General features: G+C 44.9%; 1 protein-coding gene across 2 annotated transcripts in view; it reads left to right on the top strand.

Annotated features, from left to right (window-relative positions):
- Window positions 1-22799, top strand: part of LOC144684941 (TBC1 domain family member whacked) — a 166244-nt gene that overhangs the window by 86538 nt on the left and 56907 nt on the right. Inside the window, exon 10 of one of the 2 annotated variants that reach the window (XR_013577591.1) lies at window positions 11821-11943. Coding sequence is in view for 1 of the 2 variants with exons in the window: in XM_078549380.1 (XP_078405506.1) it covers window positions 11821-11936 (116 nt within the window). In the remaining variant the exon portion in view is untranslated. The remainder of the gene's footprint in view (window positions 1-11820; window positions 11944-22799) is intronic. The other variant, XM_078549380.1, reaches the window with a different exon arrangement.

The raw sequence follows: 22799 nt of genomic DNA, 5'->3' as shown, positions 1-22799 counted from the left end.
TCTCTGTCTTGGTTAGACAATCCTCTATCCATGCTGATATACTACCCTGAACACCATGGGTACTTATCTTATTAAGTAGCCTTATATGCGGTACCTTATCGAATGCCTTTTGGAAATCCAAATATATTACATCTACTGGTTCCCCTTTATCCTGCTTTTTACCTTAAAGAATGCTAAAAAATTTGTTAGGCATGATTTCCAGGCATGATTTCCCTTCATGAAACCATGTGAACTCTGCTTGATTAGATTATGTATTTCTAAATGCTCTGCTATTAAATACTTAATAATAGACACCAACATTTTCCCACTGACAGATGTTAAGCTAACTGGCCTATAGTTACCTGCTTTTTGTCTCCCTCCCTTTTTGAATAAGGGTGTTACATTGGCCATTCTCCAATCCTCTGGGACTTTTCCAGAATCTAAGGATTCTTGGAAGATTACTACCAGTATACCCACTATCTCTGTAGTTACTTGCTTTAATACCCTAGGATGCAACCCATCAGGTCCAAGGGACTTATAAGCCTTTAGCCCTATTAGTTCCCCTAGTAATTTTTCTCTAGTGATAGTTATTGTATTTATTTCCTCACTCCCCCTCCCTTTTACCCCTTGATTATTCAGTATTTTTGGAATGCTATTAATATCTTCTACCATGAAGATTGAAGCAAAGTATTTATTCAACTCCTCTGCCATTTCCTGGTTCCCCATTATTATTTTCCCAGCCTCATTCTCTAAGGGGCCTATTTTCACTTTGGCCTTTCTCTTCCTTTTTATACATTTAAAGAAGCACTTGCTGTCCGTTTTTATATTACTTGCTAGTTTACCCTCAAAGTTTATTTTCTCCATTTTTATTATTTTTTTTGGTCATCTGTTGTTGGTTTTTAAAACTTTCCCAATCCTCTGGGTTACTACTAATCTTTGCCACATTATATGTTTTTTCTTTCAATTTGACACTGTCCTTTACTTCCTTGGTTAACCATGGTTCGTTTATCCCCTTGCTTGAATCATAGAAACATAGAAAATAGGAGCAGAAGTAGGCCATTTTGCCCTTTGAGCCTGCTGCGCCATTCATCATGATCATGGCTGATCATCCAACTCAATAGCCTGCTCCTGTTTTCTCCCCATATCTTTTGATCCCTTTCGCCCCAAGAGCTATACCTAAGTCCTTCTTGAAAACATACAATGTTTTGGCCTCAACTACTTTCTGTAGTAGCGAATTCCACAGGCTCACTGCTCTCTGGATGAAGACATTTTTCCTCATCTCAGTCCTAAATGGTCTACCCCATATCCTCATACTGTGACCGCTGGTTCTGGACTCCCCCATCATTGGGAACATCCTTCCTGCATCTACCCTGTCTAGTCCTGTTAGAATTTTATAGGTTTCTATGAGATCCCCCTCATTCTTCTGAACTCCAGTGAATATAATTCTAACCGACTCAATGTCTCCTCATATGTCAGTCCCGCCATCCCAGGAATCGGTCTGGTAAACCTTCTCTGCACTCCCTCTATAGCAAGAATATCCTTCCTCAGATAATGAGACCAAAACTGCACACAATATTCCAGGTGTGGTCTCACCAAGGCCCTGCATAATTGCAGCAAGACATCCCTGCTCCTGTACTTGAATCCTCTTGCTATGAAAGCCAACATGCCATTTGCTTCTTTACCACCTGCTGCACCTGCATGCATACCTCCAGCGACTGGTGTACAAGGACACCCAGGTCTCGTTGCACATTCCCCTCTCTCAATTTATAGCCATTCAGATAATAACCTGCCTTCCTGTTTCTGCCAACAAAGTGGATAACCTCACATTTATCCACATTATACTGCATCTGCCATGCATTTGCCCACTCACTCAGCTTGTCCAAATCACACTGAAGCATCTCTGCATCCTCCTCACAGCTCACCCTCCGACCCAGCTTTGTTTCATCTGTAAATTTGGAGATATTACATTTAGTTCCCTCATCTAAATCATTAATACATATTGTGAATAACTGGGGTCCCAGCACCGATCCCTGCGGTACCCCACTAGTCACTGCCTGCCATTCTGAAAAAGACCCATTTATTCCTACTCTTTGTTTCCTGTCTGCCAACCAGTTTTCTATCGATCTCAATACACTACCCCTAATCCTGTGCGCTTTAATTTTACACGCTAATCTCTTATGTGGGACTTTGTCGAAAGCCTTCTCAAAGTCCAAATAAACTACGTCCACTGGCTCCCCCTCATCAACTCTACTAGTTACATCCTTGAGAAATTCCAGTAGATTTGTCAAGCATGATTTCCCTTTCGTAAATCCATGCTGACTCTGTCCGATTCTGCCACTGTTTTCCACGTGCTCAGCTATTAAATCTTTTATAATGGACTCTAGAATTTTCCCCACTACCGACGTCAGGCTGACTGGTCTATAATTCCCTGTTTTCTCTACCTCCCTTTTTTCCTTCTTTCTCACTGGGATATATCTTTGTTGTGAGTCATGAACTATTTTCTTAAACGTCTGCCTTTGTTCATCAACCGTCTTTTCTGCTAAACTGCTTTCCCAGTCCACTCCAGCCAACTCCGCCCTCATTCCATTGTAATTACCCTTATTTAAGTTTAGCACAGTTGTTTCTGACCTAAATTTCTCTCTCTCAAATTGAATGCCAAGTTCTACCAGATTATGGTCACTATTTCCTAGGGGGATCCTTTACTCTGAGATCACTTATTAAACCTGCCTCATTACACATTACCAGATCCAAAATAGCCTGGCACCTGGTTGGATTCATAACATATTAATCTAAGAAACTGTCCCGAATATACACTATGAATTCTTGCTCGTGTCTACCTCTGCCAATTTGATTTTCCCAATCTACATGAAGATTAAAGTCACCCATGATTAATGTGCTGCCATTTTTACATGCCCTCGTTATCTCCTGATTCATTCTCTGTCCTACAGTATAGCAACTGTCAGGGGGCCCTTTAGACTACTCCCACCAGTGTCTTCTCCCCCTTATTATTTCTTACCTCCACCCATATGGATTCCACATCTTCCGATCCAAGATCATTTCTTGCTATCGTACTCATTCCATCTCTTACTAACAAAGCTACCCTACCACCCTTTCCTTCCTGCCTGTCCTTTCGAAAAGCCACATCCCCCTGAATATTTAGTTCCCAGCTTTGATCTCCTCGTAACCATGTCTCCGTAACTGGCTATAAGATCATACCCATTAACCTCTATTTGTGCCATTAATTGATTTGTTTTGTTCCGAATACTACATGCATTTAAGTAAAGAGCCATTAATTTTGCCATAACAATTGTTATGGCAACAATTGTTGTATAACAATTCAAGTGTTTTAGCACCCCACCACCCCCACGCTAGAAGTCAAGTCATTGGGCATTAAAATGAGTGCTTTTGTTGATCCTAAGGAAAGTTACATTAGACACAGTGCATAAGTGAGCCTGGAGGACCTTTACATGACATAGCAAGAATATATTTGTGGGTTTTTTTTGTGACAGAAAGCTGCTAATTCCTCTTGGCTTTGTAAGACTATCCCCAATACTGGTCAAAATACCTCGTGAAATGAGGGTAGTCTGTTGTAAACAGCTCAAGTGATTCTGGTTCCTCAGGAAGTGCCGAGAACTGAACAAAGGTATGAGTAAAAGGCGACTTCAGATGAATCAGTTACCCTTACTGAATGAGCTAAGCAACAAATGTGTCAGAACTCCAAAGGTGGGGCTATTTAATGCAACTGTTGGTTTTATAGTTGTTTCATAGAACAGAACTTGAATATTACCCTCAGAAAAGAGACATTTCAACGTTTCTCGTTTTGCACTCATCAGGACACTTGGCAAGACTACCAATATTAGGGGAAAACAATTTATATTGTATGAGAAGAGACTGCTGAAATGGTTGGCATGTGCACTCCAGTAGAGGCGTTGCCATGTTGAATGCACCAGTTGATTGCGACTGACAGTTAACTGCCAAACGTTGTTTGAAATTTAAACCAGACAGCTTGACCCTGATTGGTCAAGGCATTGCCCTGAGGAATGAGTCAACAAATGGCTGTCACTTATTTGTTTAGCTGAAACAGGCACAATGTGTGTACATATTCTTTCTGTCTGCAAAGGACAGGGCCCTGTGTATTAATATATGTACTTTCCAGTACACACAAATGCACCACACTGCGAGCTCGACTGACAATCTTAAATTGGTCATCAGTGTAATTCTTAGCACACTGAGGATTAATTAGCAAATGTCCAAGGTATCTCAAAAATTTGAGCAACAGGTGAAGCTAGCTGCTTCACACTGCTATTATGCAGTAGCAAAACAAGTGGTATTCACCACTAACACGATGCTGCAGTCAAGCTAAAAAGACGTTCTCCCTATCACACAAATGGGTAATGTGATATATGAATTTCAGTGCCAGTGTGTTGCTAGGTATGTAGGCTATACGTCCCAAAGACTGGCGGATCATATCAAGTCATGTCCCAGCTGCTGTTTACAATGGACAAAGTACAGATCGTACTCAACCAGCCTGTGATTCTGAGATTGTACACACATTGTGCCTATTTCAGCTAAACAAAATAAGTGACAGCCATTTGCTGACTCATTCCTCAGGGCAATGCCTTGACTAATCAGCATCAAGCTGCCTGGTTTAAATTTAAAACAATGCTTGGCAGTTAACTGTCAGTCACCATCAATTGGCACATTCTCCATGGCAATGCCCCTACCAATCAGAGTCCACTTGCCAACCAATTAGCACTCTCTTTTCATACAGTATAACTGTTGTTTTCCCCCTATCAGAACACTTCGCAAGAATACCAATATGAGTGCAAGAGGAGAAACTTCAACCATCACTTGAGAAGTAACTCACATTTATATAGTACCTTTTGCCAATTTATGATATCCCAAAGCCAAGGAATTACTATATCTTTTGCAGTAGAATCACTGTCGTAATGTAGGAACGTGTGGTGACCTGATTGCACACAGCAAGATCCCACAAACAGCAACGAGATAAATACCAGATAATTGAGTGATGTTGATTGAGGGATAAATATCGACCAGCCTTCAAGTAGCTTGAAAGCATAATTAAAAAGAAGAGTCAAATATTTTCTCTAAGTGAATTTACAAGTGCAAACTTGAAACATGTATGTTCCGCCTCAATGCGTAGAAAACAAAGGGGCTAACTATTTCAAATGCTGTGACATACAATGTGCTGCACTGAATGCCCTATTCCTCTTCTTCACAGCCTCCTCCACCTGAGAAGGCAATCCGGCTCAAAAAGGGATAGTTCCTTTAAGACATTGGCCCAGATCTTCCAGTCTTCAGATGGTTGTACCCTGGAAGAAGCATTGGGGGACCCCTTGGAAGTCCCAACAAAAGGTCTCCATGGGAATTGGCCAGGAACTTTCAACTTCCAATGGGTGATTTCCCTGCATCCAGAACCCCTGAAAAAGTCTCCAACTCTTAGTTAGAGTTGGAGACTTCAGAGGGTTCTGACTTACCTGGATATTTACATAGGAAATATTAGACAGAAAAATACCATATCTAACTCATGGGTAACTATACAACTGACACCTAGCTCTGACTCTCACTCGACCCTCCTATTCTCACCCATCCCCGACCCTCTGACTACCTCCCTGACCCTCTGATTTCCCCAGACTCTCCAACTGCCACACCCCACCCCCCCCCCCCCCAACCCTTCGACTCCCCTGACCTGACCTGAGCTCACCACCCTGCCACCCTACCCCACCCTGTCAGCCTATCCAGCTGGCAGCCTGCCATCCTATTCAAACTGTCACCCTACCCACCCACCACCCTGACCACCCTACCCACTTACCACATTCTCACTCATTTACTAACACAGTGAAAATTGTTTAAATGTCCCAAAGTTTTTCACTGTGTCAGGGAATAAAGACGTGTCAAAATACGGCAGGTAATGCCGTAAAAACGGCTGTGGCTTTGCTTCCCTCGACGATCCTGCCCTACGAAGGACTCCAAGAACTGGTGCACTTCACATTTCTGAAGAGGCCTAGTTCAGAAGACCGGACAAGAAGTGCAGAGCTCCGGTGTTGGTTACAAAAAATAGGAGTGGAGTGGCAATTCAACAGTGATTGCCACTTCCCAGAAGATTCAGCCCATTATGTCATTAGGATATCACCTCATGTGGGGCTTCTTGGTTCCAATTCCTTTTTGACTTGAGGTGCTAAAGTGCAACAGCAGCTTGCATTAATATGTCACTTTTAATGTATTAAAATCTCTCAAGGTACTTCACCAGAACGATAGTCAAACAAAATTTGACACCGAGCCACATGAAAGGATCATGTGAACGCATCATTCAGATCAGCTGCGCGCCCGTCGAACTCTCAAAGGCCTATTAAGGCCATTTAAACAGCAATTAAACTCATAAACTGAGCTGCCCATCCAGGTTGGCGGGCAGGCGAAGAGACAGGCGGCCTTCGCATTTATCATGAAACCTCATCCACAGGTGGGATGAAGTTTCATGAAGGTTTTTAAGGTTTAATAAAAAATTTTAATAAAATTCATTGACATGTCCCAGCTCATGTGACACTGTCACTTGAGGGGACATGTTTTAAAATGTTTTTTTTCTTTATTTAAATTTTAAAAAATCAAACTAATCTCCCTGAGGCAGCTCTGAACCTCAACGAGATTTCTTTCACGCGCAGGCCCTGACTCAGCCTACCCTCCCTCCCCCCCCCACCCCGCTCCGTCCGCACAGGGAGCGCACAGCGCTTTCGGTTGTGCGTCATACTGGGCGGGCCTTAATTGGCCTGCCCACATAAATTGGCGGCGTGCAGCCGATCGCGGGTGGCGATCGACTATGTGCCCGCCCACTGTGGTCCAACCCCGCTGACGGGGAGAAAATTCTCCCCAATGTTTCAATAAGATCACTTCACATTCTTCTAAGCTCCAAATGATACAGGCCCAACCTGCTCAACTTTTCCTCATAAGGCAACCCTTTTATCCCAGGAATCAGCCTAGTGAACCTTCATTGAATTGCTTCCAATGCAAGTATATCCTTCAAGTAAGGAGACCAAAACTGTACACAGTACTCACCAACACCCTGTACAGTTACAGCAAAACTTCCCTACTTTTATACTCGATCCCCCTTGCAATAAAGGCCAACATTTGCCTTCATAATTACTTGGCGTACCCGCATGCTAACTTTTTGTGATTCATGTACAAGGACACCCAGATCCCTCTGTACTGCAGCATTCTGCTGTCTCTCTCCATTTAAACAATGTTCTGCTATCTATTCTTCTTGCCAAAGTGGATAACCTCTCATTTTCCCACATTATATTCCATCTGTCAATTTTTTGCCCACCCACTTAACCAATCTGTATCTCTTTGAAAACACTTTGTATCCTCCTCACAACTTGGTTTCCTACTTATCTTTGTATCATCAGCAAATTTGGCTACAAAGCAATCGGTCGCTTCATCCAAGTCATTAATATAGATTAGAAATAGCTGAGGCCCCAGATCACTTCACATTCTTCTAAACTCCAAATGATACAGGCCCAACCTGCTCAACTTTTCCTCATAAGGCAACCCTTTTATCCCAGGAATCAGCCTAGTGAACCTTCTCTGAATTGCTTCCAATGCAAGTATATCCTTCAAGTAAGGAGACCAAAACTGTACACAGCACTCACCAGCATCCTGTACAGTTACAGCAAGACTTCCCTACTTTTATACTCCATCCCCCTCGCAATAAAGTCTGGTCTTGTGGCACTCCACTCGATACAGTTAGCCAACTTGAAAATGTCCCATTTATCCCAACTGTTCCCTGTTAGTTAGCCAATCTTCTACCCATGTTAATATATCACCCCCCCAACACCGTGAACTGTTACCTTGTGCAGTAACCTTTTATTTGGCACCTTATCAAATACCTTTTGGAAACCTGAATACACTACATCTAATGGTTCCCCTTTACCAACCCTGCCTGTTACATCCTCAAAGAACTCTAATAAATTTGAGTATTGCTGAAAAAAGAGACATGTCAAAGCTTTTTGTCTTGCACTCATCAGGTCACTTCGCAGGAATACCAATATAAGGAGAAAACAACAATTTATATTGTATGAGAAGTATAAGTATATAAATTGGTATTCTTGCGAAGTGTCCTGATTAGCGCAAGACAAAAAGCTTTGACATGTCTCTTTTTTCAGCAATACTCAAGTTCTGTGCTACCAAATGACTTTCCAATAAATTTGTCAAGTACCATTTGCCTTTCACAAAACTGTTGTTGACTCTGTCTGATTGTATTATGATTTTCTAAATGCCCTGCCACTACCAACTTAATAATGGATTCTAGCATTTTCCCAATGGCAAATGTTAGACTAACAGGCCCAAAGTTTCCTGCTTTCTGTCTCCCCCTTTTCTTGAATAGTGCTGTTACATTTAAAGGAGGAGGGAGAGTCAGAGAGATTTAGGGAGGGAATTCCAGAGCTTAGGGCACAGGTAGCTGAAGCATGGACACCAGTAGTGGGGTAAAGGAAGTGGAAGATGCACAAGAGTCCAGAACTGGAGAAGTGCAGGGATCTTGGAAGGTTGTGGGACTGGAAGAAACAGTGCATTTATCTAGGGAAGTGGTGACTTAAGTTGAGCCATAACGCAGTACCCAACTGTGAAGTTTAGTTGTTTTTAAGTCCAATCTGCGAAGGCAGACAGGAGTTATGGTTTAATGTGTCATCTGAAAGATGGTGGTAGGAAAATATCGATGGGTGGGACTGGTGGAGGTGATGGAACCATGGTAAGACGTGTCCTGCTATGTGCAACCTGACGCAGTGGGATCACGGGCCATTAGGGCTTCGACAGTTTCAGTGGGCTAGAGTGGTTGACACCTAATCCAATCAGAGACAACCCTCAACCACTCAAGACCACTGAATATCTGTGCCACAATCACATTTAAGTGTGCGAGTGGCAGTGGCAGCAGGACAGCTGAGTGCCTGCTATTGACAGGGACTTCCTTGAAGTTTATTTCAAAAAACAGAAATCTTTCATCAAATGGAACAAAGTCGACTTTGTGCTTTGTTGCGGAGATGATACTCAGCAGGAGCTTCGTTACATGTTCAGAACTTTTCAATGGGACGGGATTTTGACAGTGGTAGAACTGGAGACAGAGTAAATGTTTCCCAAGTCGATAGCAATCAGCGCGTCACCGGAGACGTTCAAGGATCTGAATGAAAAACTTCTTTTGCATTGTACTGTCAAAAGAGCAATTTACAGGGTTTCACCTCCTGCCTCTCCTGGTGTTCCACTTTAAATCTGGCCTTGCTGCAATTACTGTCTGATGAGGTAAATGGAAACCATTTAGTGTGAATCACAATAATGGAAGGGGGTTTTCTTTTGTGAAGGGCACCACACTGTGCTATTCACATTTTCCCTAGTGGAATTGGTTTAAATTATAAAGAGATTACGCCCCCTGCAAACTTGCTGTCACATAAATGCTTGGCAACAACCAACACCTTGCATTTATATAGCACCTTTAACTTGGTAAAAACATCCCAAGAAGCTTCACAGGAGCATTATCAAACAAAAAATTTGATATCAAGCCAGGGAAGGAAATATCAGGACCAAAAGCTTGGTCAGAGGTAGGTTTTAAGGAGCATCTTAGAGGAGGACAGAGAGGTGGAGAGTTTTGGGGAGGAAATTCCAGAGTTTAAGGTCCAAACAGCTCTGTTAGTGAAGCCAATGATGGAGCAATTAAAATTGGGGATTCAGAGAGAAGGAGTGCAGATAAATTCTGGGCGGCAATCAAATCTGGTTCAAATTCATTCAAAGCCAAACGAAAGCTTCCCATGCAACCCTATTCTTGTCCCAAATGGAATGTGGAGAGAGATTTTTTTCAAAGAGCCAGCACATGCGCAATGGGCTGAATTGCCTCTCCCTGTGCTGTATCAGTCAAAGACTTGCTGGTGTGCCCAAGGCAGCTGTTGGGTTTTGTACTGGTTTCAGTGGTTACCAATGGCACACTGCCAAAAAAATTTCTGCATGGGAAGTTGGCCTTGAACAGTGACTGACAAATTTATTTGCTGGAAATACCCTTTTTAGTTGGATTAATAATCAAAGACTACCCCCTCAACCCAAATCAATTATAATTATAACACTCATAATACGAAAGTGCTGAATGTAAATTCTGGGCGGCAATCAAATCTGCTTCTCTCATGTTCCTTTTGGGCTGTAACTTAAAACCTAATGATCTCAATCCTGAACTTTATTTTTTTAATTTTATAAAGAAAATCATGCTTTGCTTTCTGATAATTCTAAGTTGTGCATGATCAAGAATGAACATCAAGCTGCCTGTTAGTAAAAAAGGACAGATGATCATTTATGACATACTATTTTTAATAATGCTTTTAATAATGCTTTAAAGAAAGCAGCTATTTACTTAAAAATATCAGTGTTCCTGCTTCTCACTGCAGAGTATGTCTATCAGAGTATATTTAAAAATGACACTCGTACATCATTCTCCACTTCCAGATGGGATCTGAGCTTGTATTTTGGCACCCTTTGAGCTTTAGAATGTAGTACTTAAATGTTTTTAAAAACTCCCCTCTCTTGATCAAGGCAAAGTCACCTGGCTCCTACCCATTTTGAGAACCACTGGTCTAGAGATTTGTATGGGACGATTCCTGGCCCCAAGGGTTTAGACCACGGGCATAAGGAATGGTGGTGAGCCACCTGTTGTGTCTCCACCGGCAGCTCGTCCGTTGGGAGGCTACAATTTCAGTCCATTTGACTTGTCATCAGCTGCCATCAGGTGATTCCTGGGGATTGTGGGGTCGGGGAACAGGGTGGTGACTCGGTAGGTATGCAGCAGGACAGGGCTTTGCTGATGATGACCATTGGGAGCATTCCTACTCCTCACGTCTGTTCTCCCACAGCCTCTTTCTCCAGTCTTCCCATTCTCCAGACTCCCTCTTTCCCGAGTTGCTATTCCCTAATCTCCGCCTCTCTCAAAGCCCCCGTTTCCCAGTCTTCCTGGAGATACCCATTCTCCAGTATTGCTATGTCCCATGTCCCCATTCCCCTAGCTGCAAAATTGGTCCTTGTTGCACATGAGGTCTGATTTGTACCCCATCGAGCTTTAACAACAATCTGCTGTGTACAGCTTTTTACTGTGAGGCATTTAACAACAGGAGGAAGGGAAAAAGTAGATTAAAAAGGAAAGGAGTAGATGTCTTAGTTGTGATCAGGGCTGTTCTGCTGCATGGAGTTCACAGCGCACTTCGGACAAAATTACGACAACAGGACTGGCTGAGATGAGTGAAGCCTTGGTCAGAAAGCAAGGTTTTAAAGAAGATGTTAATGAGGGAGTTTCAGAGAGTGGGGCCAAGACAGATAAGAGGTTTGATGCCAATGGGGGAAGCAATGGAGAGTGAGAGGGATGTTGGAGGAATAGGAATGTAGGAACAGGGATAGGCCATTCAGCTCCTGAAGCCTGTTTGACCATTCAATTAGATGATGGCTGATCTGCACATCAGCTTAATTTTCCCACCTTTGCTTCATATTGTTCCAACAGTGCTCTCCCCCACCCCCCCCACCACGCCCCCTGCCGACCCCACACCTCCCAATACCTTTACAAAGCAAAAGTCTATCGATCCCATCTTGACCCCCCCCAAGATGAATTGGGATAGAGTGTTTCAGATTTCCACTACCTTTCACATCGTGACATCACCCCTGAAGGGCCTGGCTCTAATTTTAACACTATGCTCCTTGGTTCTGGATTCCCCCACAACGCAAAATCTAATCCAAAAGAAATGCTGAATTTCATTAAGCATTATTCTGGCCTCCCTTTCACACTTGCTTGTATTTTGTTTTCTCTCCAAGCTCGAGATATAACGTCCTAGTGCCGGCTCTGTGGATAACCAAGGTGCACAAGTGGGAGCTGGACTGCATGCAAAGTGTGGTGCTGGAAGAGGAGGAGGAAGAGCTGCTGTCCTCAGGTACCAGGTCAAGTTTCACCATTTCTGCTTTTTACTTGGGCTACCTATACAAGGCAACTCTATTGTAGCGAATATCTAGTACATAATTCATATGTTTTAGAATGTAAGTTTTCAATTTCAATTCAATTCAATCGGGCAAAGTCAGCATGGTTTCATCAAGGGGAGGTCATGCCTGACAAATCTGTTAGAATTCTTTGAGGAGGTAACAAGTAGGTTAGACAAAGGAGAGCCAATGGATGTTATCTACTTGGACTTCCAGAAGGCTTTTGACAAGGTGCCGCACAGGGGGCTGCTCAGTAAGATAAGAGCCCATGGTGTTAGAGGCAAGGTATTAGCATGGATAGAAGATTGGCTGTCTGGCAGGAGGCAGAGAGTGGGGATAAGGGGATCCTTCTCAGGATGGTGGCTGGTGACTAGTGGAGTTCCGCAGGGGTCAGTGTTGGGACCACAACTTTTCACTTTATACATCAATGATCTAGATGAAGGAACTGAGGGCATCCTGGCTAAGTTTGCAGATGATACAAAGATAAGTGGAGGGACAGGTAGTATTGAGGAGGCGGGGAGGCTGCAGAAGGATTTGGACAGGATAGGAGAATGGGCAAAGAAGTGGCAGATGGAATACAATGTGGGGAAGTGTGAGGTCATGCACTTTGGTAGGAAGAATAGAGACATAGACTATTTTCTAAATGGGGAGAGAATTCAGAAATCTGGAGTGCAAAGGGACTTGGGAGTCCTAGTCCAGGATTCTCTTAAAGTTAACTTGCAGGTTGATGTGGTAGTTAGGAAGGCAAATGCAATGTTGGCATTTATTTCGAGAGGACTAGAATATAAAAGCAGGGATGTGCTGCTGAGGCTTTATAAGGCTCTGGTCAGACTACATTTAGAATATTGTGAGCAATTTTGGGCCTCGTATCTCAGGAAGGATGTGCTGGCCCTGGAGAGGGTCCAGAGGAGGTTCACGAGAATGATCCCAGGAATGAAAGGCTTAACATATGAGGAACGTTTGAGGACTCTGGGTCTATACTCGATGGAGTTTCGAAGGATGAGGGGGATCTGATTGAAACTTACAGAATACTGAAAGGCCTGGATAGAGTGGACGTGGGGAAGATGTTTCCATTAGTAGGAGAGACTAGGACCCGAGGGCACAGCCTCACAGTAAAGGGAAGACCTTTTAGAACAGAGATGAGGAGAAACTTCTTTAGCCAGAGAGTGGTGAATCTATGGAATTCATTGCCACAGAAGGCTGTGGAGGCCAGGTCATTGAGTGTATTTAAGACCGAGATAGATAGGTTCTTGATTGGTAAGGGGATCAAAGGTTACGGGAAGAAGGCGGGAGAATGGGGTTGAGAAACTTATCAGCCATGATTGAATGGCGGAGCAGACTTGATGGGCCGATTGGCCTAATTTCTGCTCCTATGTCTTATGGTCTTATGGTCAATTTAGGAATAAAAGTTTTAACTGTGGAAAATGGAGGTATCTGGTTGAGAAACCGGTAAAAGCAACCCTGAAGTGAGTGAAATTCAAACAAGTTTGGAGTTTATTACACTTAAAGGGTTGGGGCCATGTTGATTTAAGAGAATAACAGCTAGAAAGCTAAGATCAGACTTGTCCAGCCCGCAAAGCCCCTTTATGCGGCCCCCGGATCGATTGGTAAAAATGTCTGTAAGATGGGTCAGTGAGTTTGTAGGGGGCTGCTCCTCAGATCACAGCCTGTTTCTCTCCCATGTTTGCTGCTGATAGGCTCAATAGTGAGCTTACCAGCAGCTGTGATTGGAGGAGCAGCAAACACAGGAACAGCAAGTGTGTGAAGATAGAGAGACTCTGGAGCACACTAGGGCCCTTTGCTCACCACATGGCTCTTGGCGCTCCTCTCGGTGGGCACCTGTGTTCAGGCGTCGTAACGCCTCAGGCTTCGCACCAAGTATGTCCTCCGCTCTCACTGCACTTACCCTACCCCACCCGATTTAGTGAGTAAGTGTGCGTGTGAGGATGAGTGAGTGAGGTTGAGGGCGGGTGGGTGAGTGCGTGGGTGAGAGTAGGTGAGTGAGGGTGAGAGTTATGGCACAGCCGGTGATAAATGCTGAGCTGTTCAAGCCCAAAAGGGAAACTTGAAACAACTGCCACAACTTGTTTTACAATGTGTATAAATTTCAAGATGTGTGCCTTGAATTCGGTAGTAATAAGACCACTAAATCTTATAAGTTTTTACAAAACTAGATTAAACATTTATTAAGAGAAATGATTTTAAACACATGCAAAGATCTACAAATTACTACTATGATAACTTCTAAACCCCCTACTTAATCTGACTCCCAGTTACACTTCCATTGAGGCAACAGTAAGACACATAGGGAGGAATTTTCTGAGCCTGCTGGCGGCGGGTGTGATAGGTGGTGTGCGCGGAAAATATGGCAGGGCCTACTTCAAGACGGCGTGAAGGCAGGTCACGATCTTCCGCTCAGCCTGCCGATGGAGGGTTGCATTTCCCGCCATCAGTCGGCGGCAGGCTAATTGTAATATGTTACCATATAATTAAAAGGCCATCCCGCCAGGCTCTTGGAACCCTGCCGTATCGTCCGTCCACGTCGGCGGGAAAACACGCTGACCTGTTTCACAACAGCGCACAGGCGACGTGCACTTGGCAGCCTTCACTTTGGGGGAATTGAGGTGAGTGAGCAGCAGCTTTCACCACAGCTCGCCCATTGTTTACAGGCCTCAGGGGCGCCAGAGGGCAGGGGAAACTGATGCCTGGCCCCACAGGCGACTGCCGAGGGGTGGGGGGTGTCTGGGGGCAACTGCTGGCCAGCCTCGGTGGCGTCTGCTGATGGTGGGGTGGTCAAGTGCTGCCCTGGCGCTGCATCCCACGCACAGGCAATCAAGGTAAGCGAGGGAAATGGCCATGCATTTGGGACACCTGTATAAACTGACCATGCCTCTGCAACTAAGACAGATCAGGTGCAGCCACAGTGATATAATTGGGGTCAGGCTCCTAGCCTAGCCACGCATGCAAGCATCATGGAGGCACCAAAGGGCCACTATGCACTCCATACCTTACCCCCACTACCTCCCCACCACCCTCCAGGCACAGACTTCGAGCCCGCCACCACTTTATTGGACTGCAGAGCAGTTGGACTGCACATGTTGTACAATCTCCTCTCCAACTCTTCTGACCGTGTAGCAGTCACTGCTGGAGGTGCTTACAGCTCCTTGCAATTTCAGCATCGTGGTTTGGACCAGTGTACCCCATGTCGCAGGTTGACAGGGAAGCCATGCAGCGCTCTCGTCTCTGGCCATCCAAGGGGAGACCAGCACTCTCCGGGAAGCATTAAGAGGCGGTCACACAGGACCAAGAAAGGTGCTAAGTACAGCCATGATAACCACGTCTCTCCCTCTCTTTCATGCTGCAGGAGGACCACGTCAGGATCATGGATCCTGGTGACCTAGCTGTATGCCTGATGGCCTACAGAGACCGTAGAAGACAGAGGAGAGAGCGACTGAGGCACCTGGCCGCACAAAGGTAGGAGCAGCAACCTCATGAAGAAGGAGCAGTAGGGGCTCCCGGACACGCTGCCCAGGAACGACAGTGAGCCGTGGCTGGTCGGCGCCTAGCAACACCCAGGGTCTATAGACACCGCCTACCATTCCTGCAGATGACTGAGAACCAGTGTCGCCGATGACTGCGCATTTCTAGGGACCTGGTGGCTCACATCTGCCACTTACTGCAGGACTTGGCTCCAAGGGAACATGGAGGGAATCGACTGCCAGTGGCTGTGAAAGTGACCGCAGTGCTCAATTTCTATGCCAGTGGTTCCTTTCAGGGCTCCATAAGTGACCCCTGTGGGATTTCACAATCTGCCACCCACAACTGCATCCATGAGGTCACAGATGCCATCTTCTCCATGGCACACAACTTGGTGCATTTCACCTGGGACTGGGACAGCCAGGATGCAAGGGGCATTGGAATCGCCCTGCTTGGGATTCCCACAGGTGCAGGGTGCGATTGACTGCACTCATGTGGTGCTCAGGTCTCCATTGCTACACTCAGTGGACTTCATCAACCGCAAGGGCTTCCACTCACTGAACGTGCAGCTGGTATGCGACCACCAGGAACGCACTCTGCAGGTATGCGCACGGTTTCCAGGGAGTGTGCATGCCGTCTACATCCTGAGTCACTCGCAGATCCATGCAGTCTTCTAGGGTCCACAGAGGCTGCTGGGTTAGCTTCTTGGGGATAAGGGATACCCACAGAGGCCGTGGCTGATGGCACCCATGTAGCGGGCTCAAACTGTAGCAGAGCCACACTATAATGAGGCTCATGCAGCAGCTTGCAACTTGGTGGAGCAGACCATCGGGATGCTGAAGATGCAGTTCCGGTGCCTGGACCGGTCCAGTGGAGCCCTACAATACAGTCTGCAGAGGGTGTCAGGCATCATTGTCGTCTGCTGCACCCTTTACAAACTAGCTCTGCAACAGGATGAGGAGCTGGCTGAGGAGGAGATGGAGAAGCTGCATGTCTCCTCTGATGAGGAATACGCTGACGTGGATGAGGGTGAAGGGGCCCTCGGTGGTGACAACAACGGGCATGAGGCTCTCGCACTGGCTAGACGAGGCAGGCGCACTCGGGAGGCCCTCATGGCTGCTAGGTTTGTAGAGGGTGATGACGACATGCAGTGAGGTGTCCGTAGATCCTCACATCGCAGTTGTGAACGTTTGACTCCAGTCTGACTTATCTCAGCGCCAATACCCTCTGAGAGAATGCTCCTGTCATGGAAATGCAGCAGAGGCCCTAATAGTCGCTCAATTGCAGGAGGGTGATGACAGCATGCAATGAGGGCACTCCACAGATCTTCGCATGGCCTCTAAGAATGTCTGACTCTTGTCTTGCCGAGGGCAGGTCACTTGTGCTTCATGATCAGGGCAATCTCAGAGATGCACCCATGAAATTTTAGATGCATCTGATGCTGTGTCCGCCTTCAACACCTCAGCCCTTCAGGAGCTGGTGCACAGCATCACTGGTCGCAGATGCTGGTGTGATTGAGGCCAGCCTCAGCTTAAAGGTTCTGAGAGCACACAGAGAGTATGAGGGAACTCTGTGGCGCCTGCCCACTACATTCTGGCAGCAATGACCAGCACTGCAGAGGTACAGGCATCAGTAATGTTTCCAGGGAGTGTGAGGCTGGACCATCACTGTGGTATGAAGGCCGCACACGGAAGAGGCCCTGGACTGAGACACCTGCCTTTATCTTTGCAGAAAGGTTTCACATCTAAATGACAAGAACAATGCTTATCAGAACAAGGAGCCGTAGGCAGGGAGACATTCTTGAGAGTTTATTGACAATAGTGAACATTATGTACAAGTGATTAACACCCGTGCCCAGGCTGTGCAACGAATTCTCCTTAACTGTCCTAACCCTGCCGCTGCATCTTGGTGCTCTCCGGACATCCACAGCAGAGGTGGAGGCAGCCTTCTGACTGTGACGCCCTGTCTGTGATTACTTTGGCAGGCATCCTTTGGAGGGCTGAGACTTGGAGGGCTCCGGCCTGCTTTCGGGGTTCTGCTGTGTGGCAGTGGCACCCTCCTCAGCCTGTGAAGCTGGATCTGCGGAGGTCATAGGAAGAGGGGAGTCAGATGGGCTGGTCACTCCCAGGGTCACCTGGGTGGATGGCCCTGGAGCATGCACCTGCTGATCCTCCTCCCTATGGGTACCCGAGGCCCCTGGCTGACTCCGTCAGCGGAAGAGGTAGCTGGAGTGAGATCGAGCTGCCCAGCATCCCTCTCACATACACACTTTTGGAGGCCAACTATGGCATCAGCGATGGAGTTAAGCCCGCACAGCAGTGCAGGAATGACCAAGGTCTCCATGGCGGCCATCATCCTAGCAGTGTTGACCTCAGTGCATTGGCATATTGACGACAACGCCTCAGCCTGAAGATGGATGGACTCCTCCATCATGCCTTGCAATCTGAGGACTGCAGCGGCCATCCCTTCCTGTTGTTCTCTAGCTTGCCTTTGCAGCTCCAGCAACTGTGCCATGACCGATTCCAGAGGCTCATCATCTGACTCGGACTCAGCAACGTTCTGACCTCCAGCAGTCCTCTGAGTACCGGGGACCTGGGAAGTCCCTGCCTCCACCTGCTGTGGATCAGAAAGTGCGATGTGCTCACCATATTGTGACCCCGAGGCTACTCTAAAGCTAAGTCCCACTGAGGTGTGTGTCTCTGCGCTGGTGGAGGGTTTGGGTGAGCGCTGTGACGGGACTTCAGGGAGGGTGCCTTCAGATTCCTCTTTGGAGGTTTCTTCAGAGCTTGCTTGGAGGCTCCGGGTCGTGGACTCCGTCTGCTGCTTCCCAGATGTGCTTATGAAAGCAATGGGAGAGTGGCCTGTGAAACAGGATACATCACTCATGGCATGGTTATCTGATGGATGTTGCACTGCTGAATCCTCACTTGGTAGAGCAGCGCCGACCTCACCATCAGCACAGGACTGGTCCCGGTCATCTCCGGCCAGCTGGAAGACTCTGTTTTCAAATTCTGAGAGAACTTTGAATTCCGGCATCCCTCCACCTGTCTGCGACCTTTCCATCCTGTTGTGAGCCAGTTTGTCCTGCATGAATAGAGATGGGGAGAGTTTATCAGGACAGGACGCCTGCCGAGCCAGATGATGAGTATGCCTGGCCTGTGTGGGTGGTGAGTGGTCCCATGGATGGGATGAGGACAATGATGGTGTGTGGGAAAGAGTGAATGGTGATGTCCCTTGCACTGGCAGTGAGTGAGGGCCCTGTGGGTGTGTGATGGGTTTGAGAGTGTGTGAGTTGGGAGTAATGAAAAGAATGACTTACCCTGGCGGGACAGAGGAGATCATTCATCCTTTTGTGACACTGGGTGGCTGTCCTCTTCTGAAGGGCGTTGGCGCTGACCATCACTGCCACCACCTCCCAATTGCTACCCATCCTGAGGCCGGAGCGAGGATAGGGCACATCCTGGCGGGCCTCCACGGCATCCAGCAGTCGCTCAAGGGACCCGTCGTTGAAGCAGGGGGCTGCAGTCTTTTTGCCTTTGCTGGCCATGTCTCCCGGGCAGCAGTGGTGAGCTGATGGTGATGAGCTCTTTGCTGGTGGCTGCCTTTTAAAGATGGCGGGCGCGTGATGCAACAGCGGGGTAATGGCAAGCGGGTGAATGAGAGCCCTCCTGCCATGGAAACGGAGTGTTTCGCGGGAGTGAATATATAATGAGGCGGGCTTGGGAAGATACAGCTTGAAAACCTGTCATCTTCATTGGTGGGTAAGACTCATTTTACCCGCCCACTACAGCACTTAGTGCAATTCTAAGAAAATTCAGCCCATAGATTTTAAAAGACCCCGGCAAGGTGACACAAAATACTCTGAACCAGTTGAATTCAAAGCGAGTTCTCTTAACTTTAGTTCTTTGAAAACAGCATCTTGAGGCATAGATACTGAAGGCTTTTCACACTTGTTAGATCTTAAAAATGCCTACCCTTACACACAGCCTTCAGTCCTTTAGATGTACTTTCCCCTTTGAATGCAAATTCCCATTGTTTCACCATATCTTTGGACTTCATCTTTTTGATAATAAAAAATCTCTCATTGCACTATGTTTTACCAGTAATCTTAGGGAAAAATAAACACACTGTTTCTAAACTTCACTGGATAGGTGCCACATTTCACCTCTTCTTTGAAAACAATATAATCTGGTTTATTTAAAAATGCAAATGTCCTTTTACACCTTACATTGTAAACTTCCCCCATTTTCACCATGTTCTACATCAAAGCCTTCAGACCAGCTGCCTTTAACCCAATTAAGTCACAAACACACACACACATACCACTATTTTACAATATATTCCAATAATATTGAGAATTATTTTATCTTCCTGACATACCCCTCCTTATTAAAAAGTAAACTATCATAATTTAAAAAGACGGCTTCATTTTTATTAACCCATATTATACTATCTCCTATACTTATCTATATATTTACACTATTACATTACCAAATGCATGCATTAATATAACAACATAAACACAAATCCTTGGTATCAACAGAAATCATTTCAGCTCAATGTCCAGATTTTAAATGCCCAATTTTCCCTTTAAGCTTCAAACTCTTGATAACGCATCTTCAGTCAGATTTTCTGGTCCTGCTACATGTATAATCTGCAGATTAAATGGTTGCCTTAATAAACTCCATCTGAATAGCCTTGCACTTCTGTCTCGAAATTTGACCAGAAACTTTAAAAGATTGTGGTCTGTATAAACAATAGTTTCTGATTAATTGTTTGCAACATAAATCTCAAAATGCTGCAATGCTAACACCAAACTCAAAGTCTCCTTTTCGATCATTGAATATCTTCTCTGTTGTGCATTCAATTTCCATGAAAAATACCCTATCGGTTTTTCAATTCCATTGTCATCTACTTGTAACAGTATGGCCCCAATGCTTTCATCACTTATGCCAAATTAAATTGCTTGGCTTACTACCAAAACTGGAGTCGTAGTTAACACAGTTTCCAAACTGTCAAATGCCTTCTGACACTTCAGTGTCCATTGAAATTTCTTGTTCTTTTTTAGTAGTTCAATCAGTGGAGCAACCATACTGCTAAAATGTGGTACAAATTTCCGATAAAGCCCACTCATGCCCAGAAATCTCAAAACTTCTCATTTTGCTGTAGGCACGGGGATATCCACGATAGCCTTGACTTTCACACCTCTCAGAGCCACCTTACCATGTCCACTGGTATGGCCTAGATACGTAACTTGAGCTTTTGCAAATTCACTTTTAGCCAAGTTCATCGCCAAATTAGCTTCTTACAATCAAGTAAATAATCCTTCCAGGTATCGTAAATGCTCCTCCCACATCTGACTGAAAACTATCAAGTCATCAATATAAACAGAACAATTGCTCAGACCTGCATTAATTTGTCAGTCTTTGAAATGCTGCAGGTGCATTTTTCATACCAAATGGCATGACTTTAAACTGATATAGTCCATCTGGCATCCCAAAAGTCGATATCTCCTTTGTTCTCTCCGATAATGGCACTTGCCAATATTCTTTAACAAGTCAATCTTTGTGATAAATTTTGATTGCCCCACTTTCTCAATACAATCTTCCAACTGTGGTATAGGATATGAATCCGCTTTTGTCACCACATTCACCTTTCAATAGTCCACACACAGTCTTTGTGTTCCATCTGGTTTTGGTACCAGCACAATAGGTGAACTCCAGTTACTGCAACTAGATTCAATGATATCATTTTGAAGCATGAAGTCAATTTCTTTCCATACTTGTGATAGCTTTGCCAGATTTAATTTATAAGGATGTTGCCCTAGCAAAGATTAAACTTCTACAGATACATCATGTATAGCTAAGTTTGTCCTTCCCAGCTTATTTCCACAAATATCTTGGTGTGACTGCAATAGCTTTTCCAAATCACTTTGACACTTGACTGGAAGGTAACTCAATTTTATTCTTTTAGTCCCAAACTGTTACTTCTTTAAACAGTTATGACATGAAATTTGAACTCTGATCTGACTGTATTTCTTTAGGTAAACTATATCTTGTAAAAAAAAAAAAATTTAGCTAACACTTCCAAAGTTTTCTTTGTTGTAATGTTTCTCAAAGGTATTGCTTCAGGAAACCTGATAGACACATCCATTATTGTCAGTAAGTACTGATTTCCCCTTTTCGTCCTAGGGAGGGGTCCTACATGATCAATCATGACCCTAGTAAAAGGTTCTTCAAATGCTGGAATTGGAATTAAAGGCACTGGCTTAATCACTGCTTGTGCCTTCCCTATAACCTGACATGAGTGAAATGTTCTACAGAATTTGACTACATCCCTATGCAATCCAGGCCAAAAAAATGTTTTTATATCTTCGCCTGTGTCTTTCTAATTCCTAAATGTCCCCCCACTGGAATTTCATGAGCTATCCTCAGAATCTCATTTCTATATCCAAATGGTAGTACAATCTGATGTACCTCCCTCCACCTTTCATATGCTGAAGCATGATAAGGCCTGCATTTTCTCACTAAAACATTACCCTTAAGGTAATAACATTCTGGAATACATTTTGACTTTGTTTCTGAGTAAGCTGTCTGATATAAATGTTTTATTTGCAAATCATTTCCCTGTAACTCCATTAACCTCCTTGAGTTAAACACTTCAGCTGAATTGTCCTCTAGTCTTTCTTCCTGAACAACTTTGTCAAACACAGTGCCAGCTAATTGGATTTACACACCTTCTCCTTGCCCTTGAACTTCTTGTTTCAACCTATCAGCCTGTGATTCTCATTATCACACAATCTGGAAACAATCCAGGATGCTCTCTCTGCAACACTTCTGTTGAAAACACTTCTACAGGCTGCTTAACTACCATAGGCATCACCCACATATGTGATCCAGCTATATCATTACCCAGAATAAATTAAACCCATGCAATGGGCAATTTTTCCACTACTCAAACAATAATTTCACCTGTTTTCCTCTTTCTCTTTAAATTTACCTTCCACAATGGAAAAGGTTTAGCACCTCCATGAACCCCATTTATTATCACCTATTCCTGCAATACTCCCTCTGAACAACAGACGTCACTATCCCACAACATTAAGGATTGACTAGCCCCTGTGTCTCTTAAAATTTTAACATCTTTAGCTACTCCACCCTGCGCAAATGGATAGACTTTCCCTTCACATACAAAATCTTTAAACATTTCTGCAACCCGCTTCTCCGAATTCTCTTAGGTAAATAAGTGGGAATCTGTTCGCAATTAACCTATCACTGATTCCCCCTGTTTTACCTGTACACAAATCATCGCTTTTTCCTGTGCCTGAACCTCAGAACCCACAG

The sequence above is a fragment of the Cetorhinus maximus genome, chromosome 9 (assembly GCF_964194155.1).
Source record: "Cetorhinus maximus chromosome 9, sCetMax3.hap1.1, whole genome shotgun sequence".
NCBI lineage: Eukaryota > Metazoa > Chordata > Chondrichthyes > Lamniformes > Cetorhinidae > Cetorhinus > Cetorhinus maximus.
The sequence above is the reverse complement of the archived record's forward strand: the minus strand, read 5'-3'. Positions and strand labels throughout refer to the sequence as shown.